Consider the following 26,341-nt stretch of genomic DNA (forward strand, 5'->3'; position numbering starts at 1 on the left):
TCATATGTCAGGTGTATTTTGGGCCACACTGGAAAGTGGTGTCTCTCTTCCCTATACACTTCCCTTTATGCCTCTCAAATTTCATCCTGGATTAGAAGAACCTCTCACTTAAAAAGGAGATAGATCATGATCATGAAAGGTTCCCTTTTTCAGGGCACTAAGATTAGTGTTAGTTAGAAGACCAAGAGCTTTGACTCTGCAGCCTTGCCTCTGCAGTCAGCACAATGTTTCCTTTGGCTTCAGGTAGAATATTTTTTTACTCAGTTCGTTTATTATAAGTAAGAATGTACTTTTACACTGCTCTGTGTTCGGTGCCATAAATCCCAGCACATATTATGCCTCTCTTTTCTCACCAGGGGCTCTAGCCTAAGTTACTGAATCTCTCTCTCTCACAGAGCTTTGAGAAGGAGCAAACCTCTGGGACAGACCCTGGTACTTGTATGTGAGCCAGAGTTAAGATAAAATGTTTCATGTTCCCTGTTGCTTGTTCAATGAGACAAACAGACTGCTGAACTCTGCTTTTTCAGTCTAGATCATTAATGCAAACCACGGTAAGCTGCAGTTTATGCTCCAATGCCACAAGGCAAATGGGGGGCAGAGTGGCATGCAGAAGCAGCAACGCATCCCCTTCCACCCTTGCTGCACACCAGAAGGTCCCTGAAGCCAGCTGGGCAGCATGAAACAGCTCCTGCCACTCTTCCGAAAGCCTGCAAGCCCCTGCCATCAGGGCAACTTACCCCTTCGTGCTCTTTGCATTGAGGCTCAGGCTTTTTCTTTGCACGACCCTGGGGACCAAGCTGAACCCGTGGCATGCCAAAAGGCCAGAGTGCCCATCCCTACACAAAGCTGCAGCATGAGCAAGCAGCAGATGCAGCTTACTGGGAAGGAAAGGAGAATGGAAGCCAGCTTTTGACTCCAGGCATGAACAGAGTAAACCTTAGAAGGAACACATTTATTTTTAGGATGGTGTCCCAAGAATCTCTTAAGCAGATAGCCAGGAATTTGGGCTACTCAAGCCCATCCACAGCATCATTTAGGCCAGCCACATAGAAAATCCAAATAACAGCACAGACACTGCTGCAATGCTCCCCCACTCCCAGGATTGATCGTCTCCCCACAATCTTTCCTGGGAGAGAAAACAGGAGCTACTGGGATGGGGATGCTGATGTGCAGCCCCTTCACTATCAGGAGAGTCCCACACCAGCTGCTCATCTGCCACTTTGGCTGAGTGAGAGGCAGCATCTCAACTACTTGCTTGTTTATTTTCCCTGCCAAAGGCAACCACTGCTAGGGCAAGAAATGGAAAACCAGGGAGCATTAGTGAGGTCTCTTCATACCTGACAGAGGTCACTGATCCAGGCACATCCCAAGCAGTCAGTGCTGGTGATGCAGAGATCAAAGGATAGCTCTGGGGGCTGCAGCCTGCCCTGCAGAAGCAAAGGGGCTCCCAGTTCCTTCCCAATGCCTGGACCAGGCACTCCTGTCAGTACAAGACTGCCAGCAATGTCATTTCCCCACTGAATTACTGCTCTAAAACATAGCAGAGCAGTGCGAACAAAATATTATTTTAGCCTGTCAATATTATGAATATTGACAAGAAATCCAGAACAATTTCAGAAATTTTCAGTTGTGACTACTGCTGTGTTTGGGTCACACTCCTTGTATTGTACTTCTTTGTTAAGTTCTGTTTTTAAGAAAACCCAAACCACTCAGTTTTATCCTTGGATTAACTCCTGTGCTTTATTTTTTTCCCTACCAGATCAGAGTTTATTAAATCAATTTATTTGCTTTAAACATCTTTCTAGGTATAGCCATTTAAAGTCAATATTTTGAGACGTAAAAAGATAATTATTGATCTCAATTTTTCCTGGGCTTGGGCCCCACTGAGATCTCCATCTTTACCTTGCATGGAATGGGCTGAAATTTTTAGTATAGCAGGGTAATAAGTAACATTTCCTAGTTTGATACAGCCCACAAGTTTTCCAGTGTGCACATTTCCCCTTCTAGTTCATCCATATCCAAATCCTTATTGCCATATTTTAATGCTGTAGTACACCTACATCATACACGTGAGAAGACTGCTCCAGGATAAATTCATTTGACCAATTTAGAATTTGTCATGAAAATTTGATGAGCAGTCTTGCAGCTAGAACAAGTGTCATGTGCTGTCTCACATCTGGCACAAACTTTGCTGTGATCTGGCTTATCTGATAGAAAGGCAATTATGTGCACACACTTCACCTGGGTCAGCTTTGTACATGGGGCAATCTACCTCCATGACCACAGAGCCATAGACTAAGGAAAAACAAGCCAATACAGTAATTAAAAATATTTATTTCTGAAGATATTTACCTTGATAGGCATAAAGCATTTCCCAATTTCATACAGAAATACATAAAACATGCATAGACCAATATGGCCTACTTCAATGTGTATTCAACATGGTAAATATAATGAAGAACTTGTGTGAATATAAATACATGACACAAAAATAAGCACATAAGATTCAACTTGTCTGCAAATTCAACAATGTGAACAAATTCACTGCTATAAACATTCACCCAATATTAGCCTTTTGACTTAATTCAAAACAACCCTTTGTCTCAATGCATTTCCACCAAACAAGGCCCTGAATAAATCTTGCAAGAGGGTCTGGTACATCCCCACTTCAGTGCATTTTTGGTAGCATGCAAGACACAACAACCTCTATAATTAGAACTTCAGTTGACCAGATATCCTTGTTATGGGAAACTTAGTAGTGTCCTCGATAACTTTTATTTTATGTTGAAGGGTCCTTTGGTATCCAAAGCCAAAGGACTTTGACTATGCAAACAATCAGAGTGCCTAACCCACATTCAGATAACTCTGGTTGTACAAGTAAACTAGACTTCTGAAAAAAGGCAAAGGGTTGCAGCTGATTAGTAAAGGCAATAACAAGGTGTAAAAATACTCTAGCAGGAGTGCAACAAACAGTATGCGAGGTAGACATGTATATATGCAGTAAGTCCTGATTAAAGTAGAACTGTGGCTTTCATTTTTGCATTTTAATCATAAGGTAGAGTTCTTTGAAGTTTGTACACTCAGATCTTGCTTTCTGTCCTTGCTAAGCACATCTGTGAGGTCTTCCTTGTGAGATGCTTTTATTGTAGACCCCAAAAGCTGCTCAATTGATGGGTAACATTCCAGAAGGAGTATTCAAAGGTTTCTTCAGACAGATGGCTTTTCATGTATGTTACTGCAGATTTCCCTTCAGCCCTTCTACCCATCCACCTGAATTCCAAAATGACAAAATCCTTTGTCTTTATATCTCCCAATACAGGACTTCCTTAGCACTTTGCTCCGCTGTGCAAACACTGGGACAGAGGGGCCCTTGGCCATCGAGGAATGTTGGAGTCAAGGCAGTTTTTGCGATGCTTTGTCAGCAAGCGTTGCAGAGAAGGATTCTGGTGATCTCCCCACTAGGATGCTTTCAGGCTCTCCCGGATGCTTTGCCTTTTGCTTGCCCTGTTGTGTTTGAGCTTTCGCCCTTTCTGGAGCTCAGCCTTCAGCTTTGCGATACTGAAGGAGGCTTTGATGCTGTTACCAATGGCTTCCAGCCTGCAAAACCAAGAAATGTACATTTAGCGTTGCGATAATGGAGATGTATGTGTAGAGTGAAAAAACTTAGTTTTTGCTTAAATAAACCTCAGTCTAGATTTCTACCGTGGGTTCCTAATAAACTGCTGTTTGCTATACCTCAGAATGAGGATAACTTAAGATACTTGAAATGTTGTATTCATAATTTCAATGCAAACATTAAATTAAAATATTCACTCAAATATAGATGCCCTAGACTTCCTTAAGTAGCCAGTCAGGAGGTCTCCAGTGGTTTTTTATGTTTCTCCTGTGTTGTTTCTTTTAGGTAAACCTGATCCTACTTCCAATGAATAGGTGCATTTTTCAAGTAAGTAAGCAAGCCCTGCTTTCAAAAAAAATTATTTAAGGCTTCCAGGGCCTAAGTCTCATTCAATATCATCAGGTTGCCTGCTCCCATAAGTCCTCTTCTACTTGTGAAAGGAGCACTAAAGAGTCTTCTTTAGTACAGGCAAACTTCTGTATTCCATACTTTTCCATAGGATTATGGCTGAGCACTGAATGCAAGCAGAGGACAGACAGCGGGCTGAGCTCAGCACCCATATCCTCACAAGCTAAAAACCCAGAGCATGAAGAAAAGCCCTCAGAATATCCTCACTGATTCCTCCGTAACTCTCAGGCTGAAACCACCAGCTAAGCCCAGGATGACCCGAAGGCAGGTGAACTGTGCTCTCTATTGCCGCTCCGGGGAACTACAACGGGATGAGAAGAAACTCACCGCTTCATTTTCTTGCTGTCAACAAGCTGTCGGTTCATGCATTTGGGTCCAAAGCAACTGCCGGCTTTGATGCGGTGCCGTGAGGTTTTCTCCACGGTGGACTGAGCCCTGTTAAAAGGGAAAAGGTGCTGCTGTTAAAAAAAGCGCCAAGTCTGCAGTCCACAAGGTGAGGCATCTCATCAACCACTTCTCAAGGCATGTAATAAGCAATCTTTCTGGGCCAAGCCATAGTGTGTATCATAGAAGTGGGAGCACTCAGATAGGAGGCAAGGCTTTGGGGAGAGCATTCGCTCAGCAAGTGCCAAAATGAGTAAGTGCGCCACAATCCATCCCTTTCACATGCATTGCCTTTTAAAGAGTAGCAACAAGAGACGCACCAGAGATCTTTGCCTGCCTGGCAGAAGTTCAGACATTTCTTGTCCTTCTGGTTGGCACATTGGCATCTGCTGCTTGGTTCAGCGAGCATCTCCGGCACCACGTCCTTCAGTGATCTTCTGGGTCGAGCAGGGCCGCCGAGACCATATGGAACAGTCTTCCTATGATCAAAGAGACAACATGAAAGCCATTTAAATAATTCTGTGGCTTCAAAACACTATGGGGTATTTTGGGCAATCTTATCAACGGCATTGATTGCATGAGGAAAGGTTGTGGGATAGGGAAGGCCTTGTTAGTCACAGTTTCCATGCAAATGCTTCTGATGATCCTGCAACATATTCATTAGCATGGCTACTGACAAGGATAATGACCTTTTAATTGTGATTTCACAAGGCTGTTGTGCCTCCCTGTGCAATAGAAAGCAATAAAACCTCATCTCTTTGAACTTTGGCTACTGCCAACACTGAGAGAAGCAGTAAAAGTGAAGAACAGATTCTCTCTCAGAGGAAACCCAGCAGCAGAAGAAATGTCAATGTTGCAGTGTTTGCAGCCTTAGGTGAGCCTCCGGCTCACTACTTTTTGGTGAGGAGAGTATAGAAATGGATACTGTGCATAATCCTATTAACACGTGGGATGCATTAATTTGCAGCAGGGAGCAGTGAAAGGCAGCTAGAGCCACCCAGAGTCAAAGTATTCCTTCCAACCTCCTAACTTGTCAGAAAGAAAACCACTCAAATTCAGGCTGGCAAAATCATGCCTTTGGCATTTTGTCTAATTCTGATTCATAGTGAAAAGTATCCTGCAGCCTTTGCTGAGCAGCACCCAAAGGAAATTCTGCTGCTCAGATTTTAGGTAGGCAGGTGTGCTAGGGCTATTAGGAGCTATCTGCCCGATCTGGGTGGCCCAGTCCTGCTTGCCTTCTTCTGGTGAACAGTATTGTTGCTACATGTGCCAGAAAAGTAGGAGCAGGAAGGTAAAGCAGTAGGATAAACTGTGCAAACAACTATTCCTTCCTCCCCTTCCCATCTCTGCAGGGGGGTTGTGGCTCTTAATTTTCGCCTTCACACCTCCCTCCCTTTCTTCCTAACCACAGGAGAACCCGGGGCTGGGGAACTGCCGAAACCCCTCCATTCCACTCCACTCACTCGGGGGTGTTGATCCAGATGATGTCGAGGTGGCAGAAGTAGACGCACTCCTCGTCCATCAGCGAGGAGCAGGAGCAGCGCCGGGCGCGGCGGTGCGCGGCGGCGGCGGGGGGCGGCGCGGCGTCCACCTCGGCTCCGGGGGCTGCGGGAGGGAGGGAGCGGCAGAGCTCAGCACCCGCGGCAAGGCAAGGCACCCGCGCATCCCCTCCCGCTGCATCCCTCGGCCAGCCCTCCCCGGAGCCCCGCTGCGACCCCGCAGCCCCCGCGGGGTCGGTCCCGGGCGGAGGGGAGCGGCAGCGGACCGGCACCTACCTGCCGGCAGCAGCCCCGGGCAGAGCACGAAGAGCAGCGAGACGATCATGTGGCAGTAATCCATAGCAGGCGGCGGAGGGCGGATGGAAGAAGTGAGGGGAAACGGGGTAAAAATCAATAAAAGGCGAGGGAAAAGCGGAGAAAGTGTGTCCCGGCGTGAGCACGGAGCGCTGTGGCGGGTGCCCTGCGTGGCGCGGCTCGGTGCGCCCCGGCGCGTCTGGCTGGCGCGGCGGTCCCCGGCGCCCTTTTATAGCGAACCCCCATGGAGCGGGTAAACAGCCCCGGCGCTATTTTATCCCGAGACAATGTTATTCTCCTATTAGTCACCGCGCGGCAACGTGCGGGCCGAGATAAGGCCGGGGCTGGAAAGGAAATCGCCTGCAAACTTCAAGAGCGGGGGGCGGCGGCGGCGGCGGGAGGGGGGGCCGGGGGCGCCCCGGGGGCGGGAGGGGCGCGCCGTGAGCCGCCAGGGGGCGCCCTGCCCGCGCCTCGCGCCTGAGGGCGGCTCCGGGATTCGGGGATTTGGGAATTCAGGGATTCAGGTCTTCAGGGATTCAGGGATTCAAGGCTCAGGGCTTCAGGGCTGCGGGGCCTCAAGGTTCACCGCTTCAAGGCTTCAGGGCTCGGGGCTCTGGGCTCCACCTGCTGCTCTTGCTACTGCCCTGGGGAGAACCCAGCTGTGGGACAAAGGGGTTCCTTACGCGGGATGATGGATGCCTGACTGCGCTGGACCCTGCCCTGCTCCTCCCCTCAGACCCTGTCCGGTGGGCTCTGGAGTCTCAGGGGGTTTGGGTTTGGCAGCAGCGGTGAAGCATTGGGGTATTATCTCCCTTTTCTGCCATGGTAGGGCAAGGTGCTAAAACCAGGGTGTTTTAGGTGTGAGCAGGTGTTTAAAGCCAGGTAGGGAGGGAAGGAGGAAGATCTGTGCCTGGTCTTTGCCTATGGCTCTCACCGCTAATCCTAACAACGTCTTTTTTCTGGCATGTTTGTGTTTTCAGCCATCTGTCCAAGAGCAGAGTCAGTGTGGAAGCTGGACCCTTGAGGAGTGGGTGCAGCATTGCCATCACAGATATAGACATGCATGGAATCCACTGAGGTCCCAACTGAGGGAGCCAGCCCCTGTCTATAAACTTAATTAAGTGAACTCAAAGTGCCTGTGATCCACTGTGGAGCCGTCATGCTGCAAAGCGTGCCAGTTTCACCTATGATAAATAGATAAGACTCTCTTGGTATTTGTGGTATTTCCGTGCACTGTGCTGTAATAATAGAAATGACCTTGGCTATCACAAAGAGCGGGACTGTTAAGTGCAAGTTGCATTGTGGTCTGGCAGGTGAATGGCCAGTTTTTTTAAAGTATCAAATTATACTATGCCACTGTATCACAGCGGACAGACTGTCTGCAGCCGTGCTGAGTCAGAGTAAAGGTCCATTTAGCTGGTATCCTCTCTGCCACAATGAATGTTAGCAGATGGCATGAGAAGGAGTACAAGAAAGGAATGCAAGTGGAGACTAATCCTTTCCTCGGTGTAACCTCCCTGCTTCTAACAGGATGAAGTGTGGGGGCTTTCCGAGCAATAATGAACATTTAGACCATTATGCTGAATAAACACCAGTGGTCCCATCCTGAGATGGTCATATCTATTTATCAAAGGTATTCTAAAAACTGCCCTGTAAAATATCTGTGAGTGGAGAAAGCCGGGTTATACAATGGTTTTTGTTCACACCTCTCCAGCGTAGGAGTTTATTTTCCAGAGCAGGGATTATATCGTCTTGTGTGTTATGTCTCCTTGTGTATGTAGGGCAGGATTTACCGGAATGCCAAAGTATCTGTACATTTGTGTTTGAATTGCTGCAGTCATGATAAGAATCTGCCAGCAGGGGTCACACAGCTACATACAAAAAGTAATCACAGCCCTCCGAAGTAATGAACTTTATCGGAGTTCAAAAGTTAGGAAAGAAACTAGGTGACTTTTTTCTTTCTCGGCATTAAAAAAAAAATAAATAAGAAATTTTCAAAAAGCACAAAATGTGAAGCAGCTGTGTGGGTTGAAAGATAGCAATCGTTCTGTATTGAGTACAAATATGCGTAGCCTTTCCAGGCCTGTCACTTAAAGACTGGCTTTCATGCCAGTGCTTATTTAAATTTTTTTCCTGAGATTCCTTTTCCTAAGATGTGCACTTGGAGCCAAAATGACTCACATTGGTGTAAGATATTTTCAGCCTTGTCAGAATATCTTGTTAGAAAGTATTTTGTTAGCTGACAAAAACAGCATGCATGTTTCCTCTGAGTAACAAGGCACAAACATATCGCAGGCACTTCTGAAGATGGTGTTCTTTTTTACCTTTTTTTTTTTTTAATAACAAAAACATCTTCAGCAAATTTTCATAAGAATTCATAAATATTATTGTTGTCAGAGGTCCATTTCCTCTGATTCAGCGATTTTTGATAGCTCCACTTTCAGATCTTGAGACTAACCAGAATCGAGCTATTCTGGTTGCTATTCTCGTTGCTGAGTAATGCAAAAACAAACTTTTGTTCCATTTGTTACCAGTGGCCTGCATGGGTCACTTCAGGCCGCTGGAATTGCTGGGCCAGGAGGTGGGTTTCCCCAGGAAAGGGTAATCCTGACCCCTACTTGGACACTGAAAACAAGATCAGCTTTGTGCCATGCAGAAATACTGTTTGGGAATCAAAGAAGGAAAATTTGCTCACTTTAAAGCTGTTTAAAGTCCAACAGTAGGGGTCACAATAGGGGCCTTATAAAATCTGCTGGAGAGGACTAAACTTTGGGTAGCAGTCAGAGTTTGCAGGATGGAAGCACAAAGTCAGGTACTCCACGAGTCATCCCAGTGCACACCAAGGCAGATCACCCCAAGAGCTGGGAAGTTTGCACCGTATTTGCACTGCTGCCCATGGGGACAAGGGTGGAAGCAGGAGCTGAAGCTGGCTGCTCCAGGAGCAGTCCCTTTGTAGCTGGAGCACCTTGGGCAGCCACCCCTGAGACATTGTGTTACGGAGCAAAAACTCAGCTGGCCAGCCAGGCTGTGGTTGTAACGTTCCAGCTGGAAAAGGCCATGGCACTGACTTTTCTAAAGGACATTTTGTTTAGTGTCAGAAATGTGAAATGCCTGCTTATCAGCAAAACAATAAAAGGAGACTGTAGAACTCTGCCTTTCTGTCTAGGGAACAAGGGGAGCGACATGCTGTTTTCTGCTGATTTGAAACACTATTCTCAATTAAATGAAAGTTATATAACTTGTCCCCTTACTTCCCTCACTGCCCCTCTTGCACCTTACTTTCCTCTTAGGGGCTGTCCCATCTGCCCATGCCCCATTTTTATACAAAATGAAAATTTTTTACATAACATGCAAATCAAAGAGCTGACTATGCCATGCAGAGGGGACCTTGACAGGCTTGGGAGGTGGGTCCATGCAAACCTCAGGAAGTTCAGAAGGGCCAAGTGCAAGATCCTGAACAGGTGTCATGGCAATCCCAATCCCAAATACATGCTGAGAGATGAATGGATTGAGAGCAGCACCGAGGAGAAGGATTTGGGGTTTTTTTCACTTAGAGGGTGGTTTGGCCCTGGAACAGGTTCCCCAGGGAAGTGATCACAGCACCAAGTCTGACAGAGCTCAGGAAGCATTTGGACAATGCTCTCAGGTGTGATTCTTGGGGTGTCCCATGCAAGGGCCAGGAGTTGGACTCGATGATTCTGATGGGAGTCTTCCAGCTCAGCATATTCTGTGATTCTGTGATTCTATGACTGGGGGCATTGGTGGATAAGAAGCTTCATGTGACCTGGCAACATATGCTCCCAGCCCCTAAATTCAGCTGTATTCTGAGCTGCATCAAAAGCAGTGTGGGCAGCTGGTCAGGAGAGGTGATTCTGCCCCTCTACTCTGCTCTGGTGAGAGCTCTCCTGGAATGCTGCATCCAGCTCTGGGATTCCCAGCACAGGAAGGACATGGACCTGTTGGAGCAAATACAGAGGAGGCTATGAAAATGCTTGGAGAGCTGTAGCGCCTCTCCTATGAAGACAAACTGAGAGAGTTCTTCAGCCTGGAGAAGAGAAGGTTTCAGGGAGTCCTTAGAACAGCCCTTCAATATCTCAAGGGGGCCAAGAAAGCTGGAGAGAGACTTTTTAAAAAGGCATGTAGTGATAAAACAAGGGGAAATGGCTGTGCACTGAAAAGAGGGTGAGTTTAGAATAGGAAGAAGTTCTTTACTGTGAGGCTGGTAAGGCACTGAAACAGATTACCCAGGGAAGCTGTGGATGCTCAGTTTCTGGAGGTGTTGAAGGCCAGGTTGGATGGGGCTTTGAGCAACCTGGTCTAGTGGAAGGGGGCTTGGAATGAATGATCTTAAAGGTCTCTTCCAACCCAAACCATTCTAGGATTCCATGATAATTTGAGCTCTTGGAAATTACCTTATTCTCTCTATCACTACCCAGCCCTATAATGTATTTAATTCTCCTTACAGCTGCGAGAGTCCTTGGGCTGAAGTCTATTTTCTTGCAAACCAAATTTCTTCATTTCTCCCCATGCCCAATTAGTGAGGTTTAGCAAAGGACATGGGTGCCTGTCTCACAATACACTTGTGGACTTATTAAAGTGCTGAGGAGGGGAATGATGACAGCCAGTGATCCAGCAACCTCATGTTACATGTTTGTAATATGTGGCCCAAACAGATCCTGTCTAATATCACCAATGATCATTTTCTTTCCAAAATTCACTCCACATACAGAATTGCCTTTAATCAAGGGAGGAAAGTTGCAGCTATATGACCCTTGATGGAGGAAAGCCTCTATCAGAAAGCTCTTCCAGACCATGCACGTCCTGACACCATGTGGCAGTGACTAGATACCATTTAAAATACAAAAATCAAACTCTGCTTAGAGCTGAAATAGATGAGAAAACCAGCTTTACTGAGCAAGGTTCACAGTTTCTCCCAGGGCTAAAATCGTTACTGTCAGGAAAACAAGTAAGATGGTTTGCAGAGATTCAGGTTTCAGAGGATGAAACCTGTTGTGAAACCTTCCTCCCACTTATACTTTCCACAACAAAGAACTGCAAGCAACAGGAAAATATTTCCCTGGAAGTAAAGTCATCTTTAAAATGAGGGAAACATCAGGTGGGAAAAGGGAAAGGCTTAAATAGCCTGGGAACAAAGAATCCATATAACTTTTAGGTGAGACTTAACAGGAACTTCTCCCTTACATCAGTGTCCATCTCTGCTGTGATATTGTGGGAGAAAGAGTGTCCACTTCCCACTGAAGTGAACCACAGTGGCACTGGAGGCACTTGGCTGTCCCCTGTCCCAGCAAGTTGTAGCAGTTCCTCCTGTTTCCATCTTTTACCCTGCATCTGCTCTTGTGCAGGGGCAGCAAGCAAACAGAATACCAGGAGCAAGGGAAAAGGTTACGCTCCGTGGGTGGAATATGGGCAGGTGACCTAAGCCCTCCCACCCAGGCCTTGTGGAGGTGACAGAGGTGCCTGGTACTGCCGAGGGTGCGTCCTGTGAGGTGCCAGGGTGGCTCAGGTGGGTGATCATTTCTGCTCTGGTAGCTCAGGACCCTGCACACAGAGGCCCCAAAGGAATTCAATCCATTGCCCTTTGCGCTGCAAGCAATTTGTACGGTGGTGCTTAAGTTGAATATAATTTTTTAATTGACCCAATTCTCATGTGAGTGTCAGCATTAGTAGAAGTTAAAAGGCGAAGGCCTTACTTCTGACCCAGAAAATCTTAGAGAGCTTCTTCTCCAGAATATTCTCCAATCTGTCTTATGCCTGGTCTCTTGCAGACACATCTACCTTCAGCCATGTTAGACACAAAATGCTGGGTTGATCCCACAGGGCTGTGTTGTATTCTCATAGCTATGCTTGGACTCTTGAGTTTGCTTTAGAGAAAAAGAAATACGTCTGTGTGGTCTTCAGCTCCATTCCATCACTCAAGTTCAAAATACAGACAGCACGAACTATGTCTTCTAAAAGTGTGAAAAGATGGTAAAAGGTTACATGTATCAATAATCAGCCTCTTAAGAATGAGTTATGCAAGTAAGAGTTTAACTACATAAAGATTACCATCAATAAATACAAGAGATTAGTGCAAGGACTGCAACAGAAGGCTTTAGCAAAGAAAAGGAAATATTAAACAGAAAATGTTAGTTGTAGAAAACCAGATCTAGTTTTGTATACAACCTCTTCTGTGAATACAGCAGCATATGACAGAACACTTATTTGCAAATAACAGTTAGTGGAAAATGTGCTTTATCAGGTTTGTTTACTTACTTCTTGGCAAGTCTGGCTTGCAAGGAACTCAAACCCCATGCTTCCAATTAGAAAATCTTCTGAAGAAAATTACTAAGAGCAGTTGGTCTAACAGATACCTTGTCCCTATCAATAGGGCATTTCAGAGTTTCATGTTCTTTAATAATAGTCACTTTTCCATAACCTTGTCAAAAAATGAGTGATGCCATCCCAGTGTCCAAAGCTGGGAGTTGAAGCATGGAGGACAGTGCTTGTGCCACCAGACAGCAGATATGGTTTCTAAATTAGATTAACATTTTGGTTCACCTGGTGTCTGAATTGGCCTCTGGAGTATGGAAAAGGGCCTAAATTTACGACAGTGCTGACTGTCCTAAATTTAGGCACCATCTTCTTCTTAATGTCTAGAGATAGCTGGGGATGAATCCAAGTTGGTGACTTGTCCAGGATCCCCTCAGAAATTGATGAGGGAGTGGAGAAATGAGCTGAGTTCCTCGAACCCATGTCCTGTATCCTGCCCACTGCATTGTCAGCCTTTCTAGTACGTAGAGGTTTGTTTATCAAAACTGACTTTTTTTTCTATTTTGATTTCTCCATCACTTGGATTTTATGTTGCTTTGCTCAGAAAAGGTACTTGTGAGGTCTTCCTGTGGTTTGCTCAGAGGTGCTTCTTTGAATTAATTAATAAAATTGACTTTTGATGCCTAATTTTTCCACCTGTCACATGCCCTGCTCCACCTTTGAATGAGTCTCCAAAGACTCAAATCAGTAGATTTCTGAGAGCTGTCTGGCTCTACTCTTTCCTGAGTGCATAAAAGCCTTGCTGAAATGAAGGTGATTAGAGAAATTCATTTTTCCAAGAATGGTGTTGAACTTTCTTTACAGCACAGTCCTTTGGCCAAGAACATGGAGCCCCTCTATGACTGCTTTGTCCCCTCTGTTTTGAGCCTGGGGTTTGATGAGTGGGCTTGCTGGTTTCTGTCTTTTCTTTCTGAGAGAAATGAGTATGGGCTAGGAAACACCATGGGTTTAGATGTGGCCTGAGCCATGGGTGTGGGTTTGTTTTTCTCCTGTTCCAGGTACTTGCTTTGTTCCCAAACCCCTTGGTACTACACTTCTGTGCATGACTGCCTGGAAAATGGACAGGAAAGTAGTTTTATTACAAGCCAGTGCTTCTAGCACTAAATATCTGCTTGTCCATTTGGGCATATGCTTGTCTTTTTTTTTTGACCAAAGTATATTTTGCGTGTGGATGAAGTGTTGATTATCTCTCTCCAGCTGCAGTTCCTAGTCTTCATCTGTCCTTGTTTCTCCCAGGAGAAGGCTGCTTTGTGAGGAAACATTGCACTAAACATTTTCAGCTTGAACAAATTACACTGAAAGCTGACAGATGAGAGAAACTCAAGACTAACTACAGTTATTTAAAAAAAAAATTCAGAAACTCTCCTTATTTATAAAGGGACATTAAGAGGGACGCTCTCTTTTACATGGGACATGTACACATTAAAATGTCTACATCTGAGGCAAAATATGGACCACACAGGTCCAGGGTTTGTTATGGCAATTACTCATTGGTGACACTGACAAGGAGATTTTGTGACCTGTCAAGGCCAAGAAAACAGGAATAGCAGCTTGAGGATAGACGATGCCCCAGCACTGAGCTAGGGTTACCTTACAGACTCCACCCCTGCCTTTAGCTGCAAGAGCGAGCCTGTTCTGAAGTGAGCATGCCACCTGCGGCATCGGCACTCCCCAGCACAGCACCAAGTGCCTGGGAAATGGGTGGGGATGAGGCACCACCGCAAGGGAAGGGGCTCTAAATGTCTCCAGGCTCCCATGAACAGCTAAAAAACTAAGATGCCTGACAGGGCTGTATGTTGATATTTGACATATATGACAAATAGCATATAGGAATGAGGTCAGCATTTCTGGCTGCTTTCACTAAGTGTCCTTGAGGCATGTCTCTATTAGGAATTTTTCACCAGCCATTTCCATTTTGACTTGTCACAGCCTGAGCTTATGCCTCCGGTGACTCCACTGCAGTCTCTCAGTGCCTGCAGCCAGTCGTCTCTGTTCTTACTGTTTCAAGGAGGTTTACTTGCTATGTCAAAAAAAGTCACTGCAGTTTCCTCAGTTTTCTCTAAGCATTTAGCATTGTAGTTGCAGGCATTCAGCTGAAATGGAGGAAGCTTCTGTAGGAGAGGTATCCCCTGGGACTTGACTCTGATGGTGCAGTGCAGTGCAGAGCAAATGCCAGTCTGTGCTCTGACAAAGTTTATGGGTGGTGAAGACTTTTCTGCCATTGCTACCAGCCCTGTATATGCAACATCCTTTGACTAATCCAGTTTCAATTAGCTGAGCTGGAATTACTCTGTTACCATTGGCATAACTGCATGTGAGCCTTAAAAATTGCTTCCTAGTGTCAATTGACCCCAACAGTTACCATCTTTTCACTGTTTTAAATGAAGTCTTATTATTAAAGACAAACATAGTCCACCTTTCCTAACAGGATTATGATATAAAACTGTAGCATTGGTTTCAATTTTAACAGGAACAATCAGCTTCTTACAATGGGTCTAGGATGAATCTTTTGAAAATAGGAACTGTATATATCACACAATATAGGTCAAAGCATCAGCTGACAGAACAGCTCAGCTTTCTTCAAATTCTTGCAGACGTATTTCCTTTTTAAGTGAAAAGCATCTTTCTGCAAAGCTAAGTTGCTTTCACACCATCTGAGACAGTGAAAGCAGTTTCATTTTCTAACCCTCCTTAGAATAGTAAGGAGGGTTCAAACCTGACTGCAACAAAGTTTAGCATTGTGTTTTGAACACATTTCAGTGATTAGCTATCCATATAGTTTTATTCCTAGTTTTTAAAAGGGCTTTTAAATCACACTTTTCTCTAGGACAATGAAACTTAGTTGGGAAGATATCCAGGCCAAATGCAAAGAAGAGAAAGACCTCCTTTCTCAAGAATTTTGATCCTGACACCAAGTTTTTTAACTTCGATTCAGCCACTGGTTACCAGAACAGCCTCTTTTCCCAGAAGAAGTGGAGCTGGCAGTAAATTTTGAAAATGTGTTATATTGTACAATGGAAAGGAGAAGTAAAACCCATGCTTCCTTTGACGATTCAAAGAGTTTCCCTCTTTGTATTGGGCCACATGACACAGTTCAAATCTTTGTCTGTTTCCTTGCAGCTTTCTGGTTCCACTGGCAAAGTGGAAATCAAAAGCATCAAGACAAAGTGATCCTCTCAAAACCCACTTATCTTGACAGGAAAATGGTTTAAGATCAGGCAAATAAGGAATCCTCACTTCCCTTTTCTAGAGAAATTACGCCATGTTCATTAGCGGATCTGTGTCTCATTTCCATCCACTTACTGTTGTTATGAAAATAGGAAGAAGCAGGGCACCTGAGGGCACCTACCCTTTGCTTCCATTAGTATTCACAATTTTTCCACTCTTTCATTTAATAGAAATATCAGTTGTGATACTTGAATGAAATAGCATCCTGTTTTCCTTGAAGTTTGCTTGTGATTGTGTAAGATATTCCTTACAATGGGAAGGTGGGATTTCCAACACTGGTAGAAAAGAGGGACTTTTACTGGAAACAATCATCTTTGCATCTCTGGGGAAACCTTACCATGCATTTTCAGTACATAAGGAAGGCTTGCAAGAAAGATGGGGAGAGGCTTTTTATGAAGACCTGTAGTGACAGGAAAAGCACAACAATTACATGCTGCAAGGGTAGAATTAGATTGGAGATAAGGAAGAAATTAATTATGATGAAGGTGGTGAGACATTGGAATGGGTTGCCTGGAGAAATGGTGGATGTCCCAGATCTGGAAGTGACAGGGAAGTTGGAAATGGATGGTCTTAAAGGTCTCTTTAAACCCCAAACATTCTGTGTTTCTGTGTGTTTCTGTCTTCAGCCCAGACCTTGCTCGCTGTGTCCGTGCCACCATTGCTGTGTGTGCTGTACAGAACATAAATGGGTGAAAGCTCAGTTGCAGTAAAGGGCTGGTTCTTGGACCTTGCAAGTGGCTCTGTGGTGTGAGAAATGCTGGGAAATCAGCAATCAGGGCCAGCACTGCCCATCTCCAAAGCTGCAGCCAGGAGGGCAGGGAGCTTGGCCCTGTGGCAGGCTGCAGGGGCAGACCTTCCCAGAAGACTTCGCAGGGTCCATGGAACTGGAGCTCTGTCTCCTCATCCTCCTCCTGAGGAACACTTACAGCAGGTAAACTGCTGCCTTGAGATAGTGAACCTGCCAAGCATTTCCTTGTATCAAAGTACACTGTAGCCAAATGAGGCACTGATTAGTGCATGCAATAGAAACTGCTCTGCCAACCCCCCCCCCCCCCCCTTTTTTTTTTCCATTTTTCATTTCTTTGGTCTTATCAGCAAGGGCATGGTTTTCTCAAAGGTTATTTGACAGCCCAGAGTCATGGAGCAAACACATTGGCCCACAGCATGAGAAAGACAGCTAAGCAATGAAGGGATTACAGGGTGCTACATCCTCTTTGCAATGTAACATTAACACTTGAGTCAGTCCCAGAGCACCACAAACCAAAAAAGTGGTATGAAAGACAAAAACATTAGGGAGTCAAGCCCTAGAACCGGGCACAAGGAAGAAACACACATTCATGGAGGGCCACCCAAGAGAGACAGCTCCAACAGATGATCCATGTAGCTGCTGGAACTGCAAGGTCCCTGCTGCAGTGCTCATTGGAGCAGGTAGCCTGTGCTCAGAGATGCTGACTGCATGACCACCTCCACTGGCTTTGAGAATGTCTTTAAGCACATGCTCGGGTGTCTGCAGCATCAGGGTCGGATGTGTGTCCTTTCCTGGGGTGCCAGTACATGACAAAGTGCAGGTGACAGAAGGATTTCAAACACCTCCTGAGGTATTGCATTCTGGGGAATACTGAGAAAGGAAATTCATGTTTCTGAGCTCACAGGTACATATGGTCACCCTGCTGAGACCACTTATCTCTTGTGGAGTGTGCCCCTCTCATATAAAATCCAAACCTCAGGAGCTTCATTGAGCAGAGGACATTTCTCCTTTTTTAGGTTTGATCTTAGTCTAACGGGCTTCAGGAAATATTTTTTCTTCTCTCCATTCAGATCTGTCAGAGGTGAGGTTCTCTCACCACAAGGGTTTAATGATGTTTTTTCATGTCTGAGGATGTTAGAAATATTGAATAGGATACTGTTCTGTGTCTTAAAAGTGGCCATTGACATTTCTTAGAAAGTTTCTCCCTGGTCAGGGAGACCAAGTGTAGAAAAATAGCAACTTGGAGGGCCAAATAGATCCAGGGCTTGTCTCCAGTTCCTATTATGGAGAGGTACTTCATTATAATAACGACTTTCAGTGATGCAATAAACTTCATGTCACATATACCCTGTGGCACAAAACAAACAAAACCACCTCTGACTTTGTAGACCTAGCAATTATTTTTCAAGTTCCTACTTGGGAGGGGCCAGCAACAGGTTTATAGAGGAAAAAGATGTTGCAAAAAGAAAAAAAAAGAACACTCTGGAAAGAAGAAAATGAGAGGGTGTTAGGAAGTTAAGACATGTGAATGTTTTCTGAAAGCACTAGTTCACCAGGTTCTGGAGAGGTGATCTGAATGCAAGGAGATAGATGAGCCCAGGTGGTTCAGTGCAGGGAATCAATACCACATCTCAGTATCAAGTTCCCAAATGAAGTGACTTTGAAGGAAAAAGAGAAATAGATTTTCCCTGAGTAGTGACAAAATCCTAGTCTGTTCTGGCCTGAGAGGCTGCTTAGCTATTCAAGACTGAAAAGCTGTGTTGCTGTGGATGACCGCAACAAGCAATTACTGAAATCTGCTTTTGTTTAATAGCTAAAAATCGAGGCTGAGACTTTCACCAAAAAAAGGGCCTAAAACAAGTTGCTGGTAAACTGAGCACATCTTGCATGGATTATGGAGATACCCCAATTAAACTGTCCCACTGGATTCTTTTTGCTCTGGGCTGGATTTCCCCTCCCACAACTTTTGCCCACAGCTTTCTCTCCCTGAGGGCTTCCAGGCTTGCATTTATTGTTCAAAGTAATCAACTTGTTTTGATAAAATAAAGAACAGGAAGATGGGAATGCTGGCGCTCTTAACTGTAGTGATAGGCGTCATACTGCCGTGTTATCGCTGCGGAAAAGAGCCGGGGCTGGCCGCACTCGCCTCTCCAGCCTTGCGCAGCCCCAGTGCCTCTAGGTGGTGCCTGGATCTGCCGCCTGGCGCCAGGAGCCGGGAGCAGCAGCCTCGGGCTGGGCTTTGCTCAGCCGGACATGCCACCAGTCCCATCCCGCATCAGTGCCCTCCTGGTGCGGCAGAGGCAGCAAAGCAGGCCCCTCTCTCTGAGAGAGGGAGACTCAGCTAGAGGTGGAGAGATCCCTGCGCAGCAAATAGGAATGTCTGCAGTTCATCCAGACCTCATACACAGGCTTCATCCAGACCTGACTGAGACATGCTCTCTCAAAGCTGCATCTCAAAGAAAACCACGAGTAGTTTCGCTTTGAGGATGCTGAAGAGCCCTGTCTTCTAGAGAATTTGTGTCTGTAAGGAAATGTAACCAGGTCTATACCCTTCAGACTGAAGTGTTCGAAGAGAAAAGTGAAGTGCTTATGGGTCATCAGCAGGAGCAGGTGCCTATTTCTTTTCTGCTCTGCAGCCTATTTTGCTAACCTGAGCAGTGTGAAAAGTGTGGTGTGTTTGGCAGGAACAACTATAAGAGACACCTGTGGAGCAAAGGAGGCCATGGAGGGTATAGAGCTGTCTCCTACCCTTGACTATGAGGGCATTATGAAGGGCAATATTGTGTGAGGGCAGTACTAAGGATTGGAATTGAAAAGCCCCACTGAATTTGTTAGGTGTGGTTCTTGATGCTTCTCTTTATATCTTTGAGTTGAAGGACATTCACCAGGGAGGTTCACAGCTTTGGGGTGGTCACACAACTCTTCAAAATGCACTATGCAGCTAGGAAGCAGAACAAATTCTTAACTGGGCAAACAGGAGCTGCCTTGGAAGTCTTGCTATTTTCTTCAAAGATGCACCATCCTTTTGAGTGGAGCAACAGTGCTTCTATTTAGTATAGGGACAAAGAATTCACCCTTGGGCTTCCTGCTTGTCCCTACAGGTTTCCATTTGCTTGCATGTAAGGAGTGAGCAAAGCTGGGACAAAGGATGAGGTGGTGTCACAGAGGGCTGGGCATCCACAGATGAAGGGCCATCCCACGTGTTCAGCCAGAAGCAGGACGTGCCTAGCTGGAGGAGGGGGTACATCTTTGACATGCACTGCTCTCCCGAGCAGGCTGAGGGATTAGCCCCTGGATTTGTTTTTCAGATGATCCCATACTAACAGCTTTGGGTGGATTTGGTCTGGCTTCTCCACACTGAGTCCTTTGACCTTTTAATCCTCCTGAAATAACCTATTCCTTCCCTGCCGCTGTCAACTCCCAACCCCACCAGATTTCCTTTTGTTGTTTTTCTCCTTAGACATGTTTTAGGAGCTTGTTGCAGCTTTCCTAGTGGGCTGGGTAATTAGCTGGTGGCAGCTCTGGCTCCTTCCTCCCACTGGACTGTACCTGTGGCTGTGCTTATTTAAGAGTGCTGCTGGACAAGGGTGTTAGATTTCTAGGTTTTTCTGGGCTAAACCAGAAGTCTGACTTTTATGATAAATAAAAAAGCGTATCTCTGACTTCTTTTCCCTTATTTTAACCTCTTTGTCCCTCATTCCAATTGGCAGGCCCAAAGGGTTATGCAGTTCTAAAAGAGGAAGAAAACAAGCCTGTGGAAAAGAAAATTACAGCTAGTAAGTGAGGCCAGATATAGTTGTGGTGTGGATGGGAAAGGGAGGAAAAGAAGAAAGCTGGAGAGAGCTCTGGGAGGAGAGGGCTGCAGAGCTGGTCACATAGCTGAGGTGAAATGTTTTAAGGACCTGGAATGTGGGGGAGGTGCAGAACCACCTAAAGCCACTGCACACATGGTCACTAAAAGCTGTGTGAGAATGGCTTTTACAGGCCCAGATTCAGCTCACATTGTTTTGAGGCTTTGAAAGAAGCAACCCAGCTAATGGCATCTCCATAGGGAGGTTCAGTCAGCTTTAGACAGAGGAGGGGTGCTTGGGGTGTTTTTTCCCTCAGATGGATAAGACACCGTCTCCAGCCTTGTCCTGCTGTCTCCTTGGCTTCCTCTGCCATCAGTGGCTTAAATAAGAGGATCACAAGTGGCTCTTTAAAAGCATTTCACACTGGTGCAGGAGAGGAATAATTAGTCCATAGTTATTCTTCTGGGCTTAGGTCTTTAGGCAGACAGGTCAATACACTTCTTCTGCTGTTCATCTTCAAACTGGTGTGTAGAGGAAATGCAGGAACTGCTGAGAAAATTGTGCAGTGCCCTGCAAGGCTTATCAGTATCTGAGACCTGTGGGAATTTACATTGCCTTTAAAATTATATATACACTCGAGATTTTCTCTGAAGAAAGATGCTTAAGCCTGTTGGAATTGGAAAAGTCCTTTACCCTCATCACTCATGATTGCCTTGTACAAAACTGAGTGAGCCCATGGTAGGCTGGCTACTAGGTGGCAAAATATGCAGATGTTTCCTTGGCTCTGGACAAGAAAAGGCAGCATTTTGAGGACTCAGCTTTCTCCCCTTCTCTTGCAGGGAGAGTTTATTGGAGAGGGAATGCACAGAAGGGAAATTGGAAAGTTGAGGACAGCAGCTGCTGTCAGTGTCTGATGCTGAAGAGCTGAATGCAGAGGAGGAGGGCAGCAATGCCTGATCCAACCCAATCCAGGGACATTCACCCGAGGGATCAGAGAGGAGCAGAGCTATCTTAGTAGCTCATCCCACACCTCTGCACAAGGACAGCACTGCCAGACTTGAAAATAGGTGTGGATGTTTCCCCACACAGCCCAGCAAGTTTGTTCACTTTCCTTCTACAAATAAAACTCTGTCAGGGTCACAGTTTCTGAACAGTTTACACTCACTTTCCATGTGAGCAAAGCAAGTAACTAGTTCTCACACTCCTTTGCACACCTGTGAAGGATGATGGCATAGATCTATAGGCATTATACTGCAGACCTGCTGTAAGACCAAGGTTTTGGGCTTAATCAGGTGTGATTCAAAGGGAAATAAATTCCATCTGAATGTACAAGATAAAGGAAGCAGCCTTTTCTCATCTGTCATGGTGTCATGTTTCATGTTTAATTGAAAAACAAAACAAAGCACAACATGGAAAAATCTTTACAAAAATGTCCTAAGACAGGATGGTTTTTGCTTCCAGGCAGTAGCATAAATCGTCTGATTCTTAAGGGGCATCTGTGTATGGAAAAAAACCAGAAACTTCTACAGACTCTGTGCCAAATGCTGTTAAAGTAAGCATGGTAAATATAACCCTGAGCAATGATTGTATTTAAAAAAAAAAACCAACAAATCCAAACCACTGAAATTTTTGCAAGTCTTTAAAGGCAAAACCCAAGAATGGCTGAGCTGCCGCAAGGGTCTTCAGTGGGATCCTGGAGAGTTTTTGTCAACTAATGGTTGGAAAACCAAAAAAATAGATAAGATTTTGAGTCTATTCCTTCTCCTAGGATTGTCTCACCTAGCTCACCCTCCTCCAGAGCCCAGGTGCTACACTGCATCCCCTTCAAATCCCTTGTGCATTCTGCATGCCTTGCTATGGGAAGGATGTCATCCTGCCAAAATTCCTTTCCACATGCATGGACACCTGTGCTGTGTCAGACCAAAAGCCACCAACATCAGTCCAAGGCAGATTCCTAGGAAGGAGTAGGAGAATGGAGAAGGAAATAACGTGAGTCACCCCTATGAGTCACAGAAGACGTCCTGAGCCAGGGGTGGTGCTTTTGAATGTAGTAGCTCTCCATGGATTCCTATTCCACTGAGTTACCTAGTTTTCAGAAAACAGATGAGCCTTATTGTTCACAGCATCTCACAGCCAGTTGCTATGGCTCACTTGTATTTCCTGTGAAGAAAAAACATCCTTTATTTCATTTTCATTCTGCTTTATGATCATTAGTTCCTGTCATGGAGGATCCTTACATCCCTCCCTCCAAACCACGCAAGGTTTTGCAGATTCCTGTCATCACCCTGCACTCCTTCCTGCCGTACTGGGACTGGTTTCCCATTCTCCTGTGCTGGTGTAAGTCAGAAGTAGCACAGTGAAGTCTGCAGAGGCTGTACAGGAAGAGAGTATGTGTGTGTGGTTTTCTTAATGCAAGCTCTGGTGTACCCTTGCAATTTGGCCCTAAGTCTAACACAAGAGATTTCCTTATGTTACATCTAAAGCTGTTTGGTGCCTTTAGTAACAGAGTAATAAACCAGGGATCTTTTCTCTCATGTCCAGAGGGGAAAGAAAACAGGGACTTGAATGCTAAATTCAGTTTTCAGCTTTGTCAAGATATTGTTTCTGGTTTGAAAGTTTTCTGAGCTTTGGTTTTAGAAGCGTTCAAATTTATATCCCATAAGTCCATGCTCACCCAGAAATTCAGTGAATTCAGGGGAAACAACTGGTCTCTGAACAGCTGTTGGTTTGGTTTTGAGTGCTTCAGAGGATCTTATTAAAATAATAAATTTCCATAGGAACTGCTACTGCAGCGTTTTGGTTTTTTTTCTTCCCCAAGAGGAAAGTTATGCAAGGGCCTGGATGATATCAGCACATCTGGACAGCTCAGAGGCTGGGGGGGTTTAGTGGAAAGAGGAGGTAGATGATAAACAGCAAAGAAACTCACAGTTTTCTCAGCCTGGGGCAAGTGGTGGGATCCTGGAGAGAGACCTATAAACTCTGCCAGCACCAGGAGGGCCCTGCAAGGCTCTTTGCTCTCCAAAAGGGCGCTGTGTTTGGCAGCCACCACAGACAGCAAACAGCTGCTGATTGCTGCAGTGGGAAGTGCAAGGCCAAGCAAATTTGTTCACGATTCCAGCACTAAACACTCACCAATAGCTACAGTTTGTATTTTTACTCTTGGGGATCTCTGCAGGGAAGGTTTGTTCTCCCTCTTGCCTAAGTAAGAAATATTGCACAACAGGCAGGTGCTGGATGCCTTGGAGCAAGTTCAGCTCAGTCCTGCCGATAGGAAAACCATGGGATGTGCATGCAGGTGGAGGGGAGCCTGCAGCAGCTCTTGCACCTCACAGCTACCACAGTTAGATCCTTTCAGTGCCCTCAGATGCAAGCCAGGGCAGCAGCTACTTGCATTTTAGCATAGACACTTGCAGCTCATAACCACAACTCCCATATCAGGTTCACAAGCCTTCAGGACACGACTGATGGTGCAGGGAGGGCCCCTCTGGCCTGTTGCTAAAAACAGACCTGCTCATTCAAGAGAAAGTGTTGCACAGTTTAAAAAAATTGCTTTCATTTAAGTTTCTGCACATATCTTCACGATATAACTGTTTTTCAATAGAGCCACCTCTTAAAAACATAATTAGAGGTCAAATATTAATGGACAATCCATGTCTTCAAATGTAATTAGAAGCACTGATACAAAACTGCCTCTGTCCAGAAAGTTCCTGTGCTTGGCTAAACTTTCAGGGGCTGGTCATTACTCTCAGGAGTAGAGTTGTTTAAATCACGTTGATTCATAATCCTCAGCAAGAGAAAAATCAATGCTGGAGTGCTTTGCTTGTGTAACAACATGTTTTAGTGAGGCTGGAGTGTCTCTTCAATGAGATAATATCAGGCAGTTAAAATATGTAGAGAGAGCCTCCTGAATTCATTATGAATCAATTTTTATCCTTTTAATATTCTTGATTGCAAAGGAGTTCCTGTATAACATATGGGTCTTTTTCTCTGGCAGTTCACCTCTTTTTTGTTCCTTGGTGCTCTCCCAGAGCAGGCTGGTGGTGGGAATTACAGCAGGAACAGGCTCTTGATGAGCTCTGCATAAACTGAGCCACATAAGCTCAACATTAAAGGATCTAAACAGATAGATAGAAGAAGAGAGCAGAAGGAAATGCCTAGTAGCCCTTGCAATGACAAAAATAAGGACTTGCTATCAGTCTTTGTCAGGTGTCCTGGCCTGAGTGAATGGGAGCTGGCTTCTCCCATGCCTGTGGACATGCCTGTTACAGCTTCTCTGTGGTTTTCCAGACAGCTTTCCAGGAAATAAAGTGACTTGACAGGATTTGGTTAAACAAACAATTTCATTTACTACCTTGCAAGACATGAAGAGTTTGTACTGAGTGATGATAAATCATGGTCTCTCTTCAAAAGGTTAACCACATGGGCTCTGGCAGCATGTGTTAGGTCTCCTCAGTCTGGACTGTCTCTGGAAAAGCAAAGGTTTGGGGGTTTTTGCCTTTTCCCAGCAGGATAACCTGTACCTGTAGGTTGAGCCCACACTCTACAGCTGTGCCTACCCCAGGTCATTTTCCCAGTGCAGTGGCATCATTCACCAGCCACATCTTCTTGCAAACTCTATCCTTCACAAATCCACCAGGAAAAGGACATAAATAGGCCTGACCTCCTGTTCTGCTTTTCATAGGCCACTGTAACTGTACTCTGCCTCAGCCCAATGAACTAACCAGGGCTTAGGAGGCTTATTCTGCTCATTTTTTTTTTGGACAAATTGAGTAGATGCTGAAAATTAGTACCTGATGCACGCATGGCTTGCATGTGCAGTATTTGACTATGTCTTAGTTTGCTTATTTATAGATCATTAAATACAAAAATAGATTAAAGCATTTGTATGCCAGAAAATATGTTTTGGATGGGCTGATAAGCATCTTTTCATATGCTATTTTAATAGCAGTAAATATGTAGACATATGCAAAAACCAAGGGTTCCAATGGAAAATGTTTCAACAACAGATGCTGAACACTACTAAAGCAGGTTTCATGCTCAGAATCATAATTAAAATTATTTAAAGTTCCTAATATACTGATAATACCATTATTCTTCTCTGAGACTTCTAGATATTTTAGTGTCACTTGAACTGCAAAACTATCTGTTTATTTGATAATTTGTTGTATTTTCTTCTCTTCTCCCAGCTGCCCCTTTTTACACCCAGCCATATCCTCCCTCTCCTTGACCTGGGCTCTATCATCCTGTAGCTTTGCATTTGCTGCACAGAAACCCCCCTTGCCCTGAGCTCTCAGTGTGGCTGAGAATCCTACCAAAGGCTCTGCTTCTCCTCAGGAGGTGAGCTGCCACAGAGACATGCATCCATCAGTGTGCTGTCATAAGCAATGGTGTTAGATAAAGTGTCCAGCTGGAAGGGGAGGAATGCTGCTTTTCCCATCATAAAATGCCGCCCACTCCAGGGGCTAAATTGTGTCTAAGGCCCATTTGTGCTGATGTTTTCTATCATAGCAGTGCTCTCACAGGATGCAGGTGGAGGAAGCATTTTGAGGCTTGGGGCTGTCCTACACTCACAGGCAATTCTCAGAAAAGACCCCAAACCTGGGAAATTATACACATGCTCCTCAAAACATGATGTCTGATCCAGGATCAGTTCTTTGCACAGGAAGCAGTGTTCTTCTCTGCAGTTATCTCTAAGTGAAAGTTGTTACTCATGCAAAGCTGTCATTTCCTCAGTCAGTTTAATGCAGCAGAAGTGATGACAACTCATGCAAGCAGTCTTCCTGGCACAGAGAATTTTTTCTGAGTAAGAAATAGAGAGGCATCATTTTGGGGCTCTGACCTTTGGAAACTGCTCATGTACTCCATTCTTAATGAGCAGGCTAGGGAGGTTTTCCTCACCTCTATCTTAACATAAAGAAAGTGTTTAAAACAGCCTTTTTGTTCTCAGCGATACATAAAGAAGCATATTTTCAAATTTGTGCCCATGTTAGATTATTTATATCATTCCAATTGGTCTCCCCATGGAATTTGTTAACATGTTGTT

The 26,341-nt window shown here is 45.1% G+C and overlaps 1 protein-coding gene across 1 annotated transcript; it reads right to left on the minus strand.

The window, feature by feature from the left end:
* Positions 1 to 2,314: 2,314 nt before the first annotated feature.
* On the minus strand, positions 2,315 to 6,574 carry EDN1 (endothelin 1). Its single transcript, XM_071452021.1, has 5 exons — positions 6,184 to 6,574; positions 5,872 to 6,013; positions 4,729 to 4,887; positions 4,352 to 4,459; positions 2,315 to 3,597 (listed from the first exon to the last, which is right to left on the minus strand). The coding sequence occupies exons 1-5, from the start codon at positions 6,245 to 6,247 to the stop codon at positions 3,459 to 3,461; spliced, it is 612 nt and encodes a 203-aa protein (XP_071308122.1). The 5' UTR covers positions 6,248 to 6,574; the 3' UTR covers positions 2,315 to 3,458.
* Between the last annotated feature and the right edge of the window lie 19,767 nt (positions 6,575 to 26,341).

This window comes from Agelaius tricolor, unplaced genomic scaffold (assembly GCF_023055355.1).
Source record: "Agelaius tricolor isolate 1412-34295 unplaced genomic scaffold, bAgeTri1.0.p SCAF_2, whole genome shotgun sequence".
In the NCBI taxonomy this organism is placed as follows: domain Eukaryota; kingdom Metazoa; phylum Chordata; class Aves; order Passeriformes; family Icteridae; genus Agelaius; species Agelaius tricolor.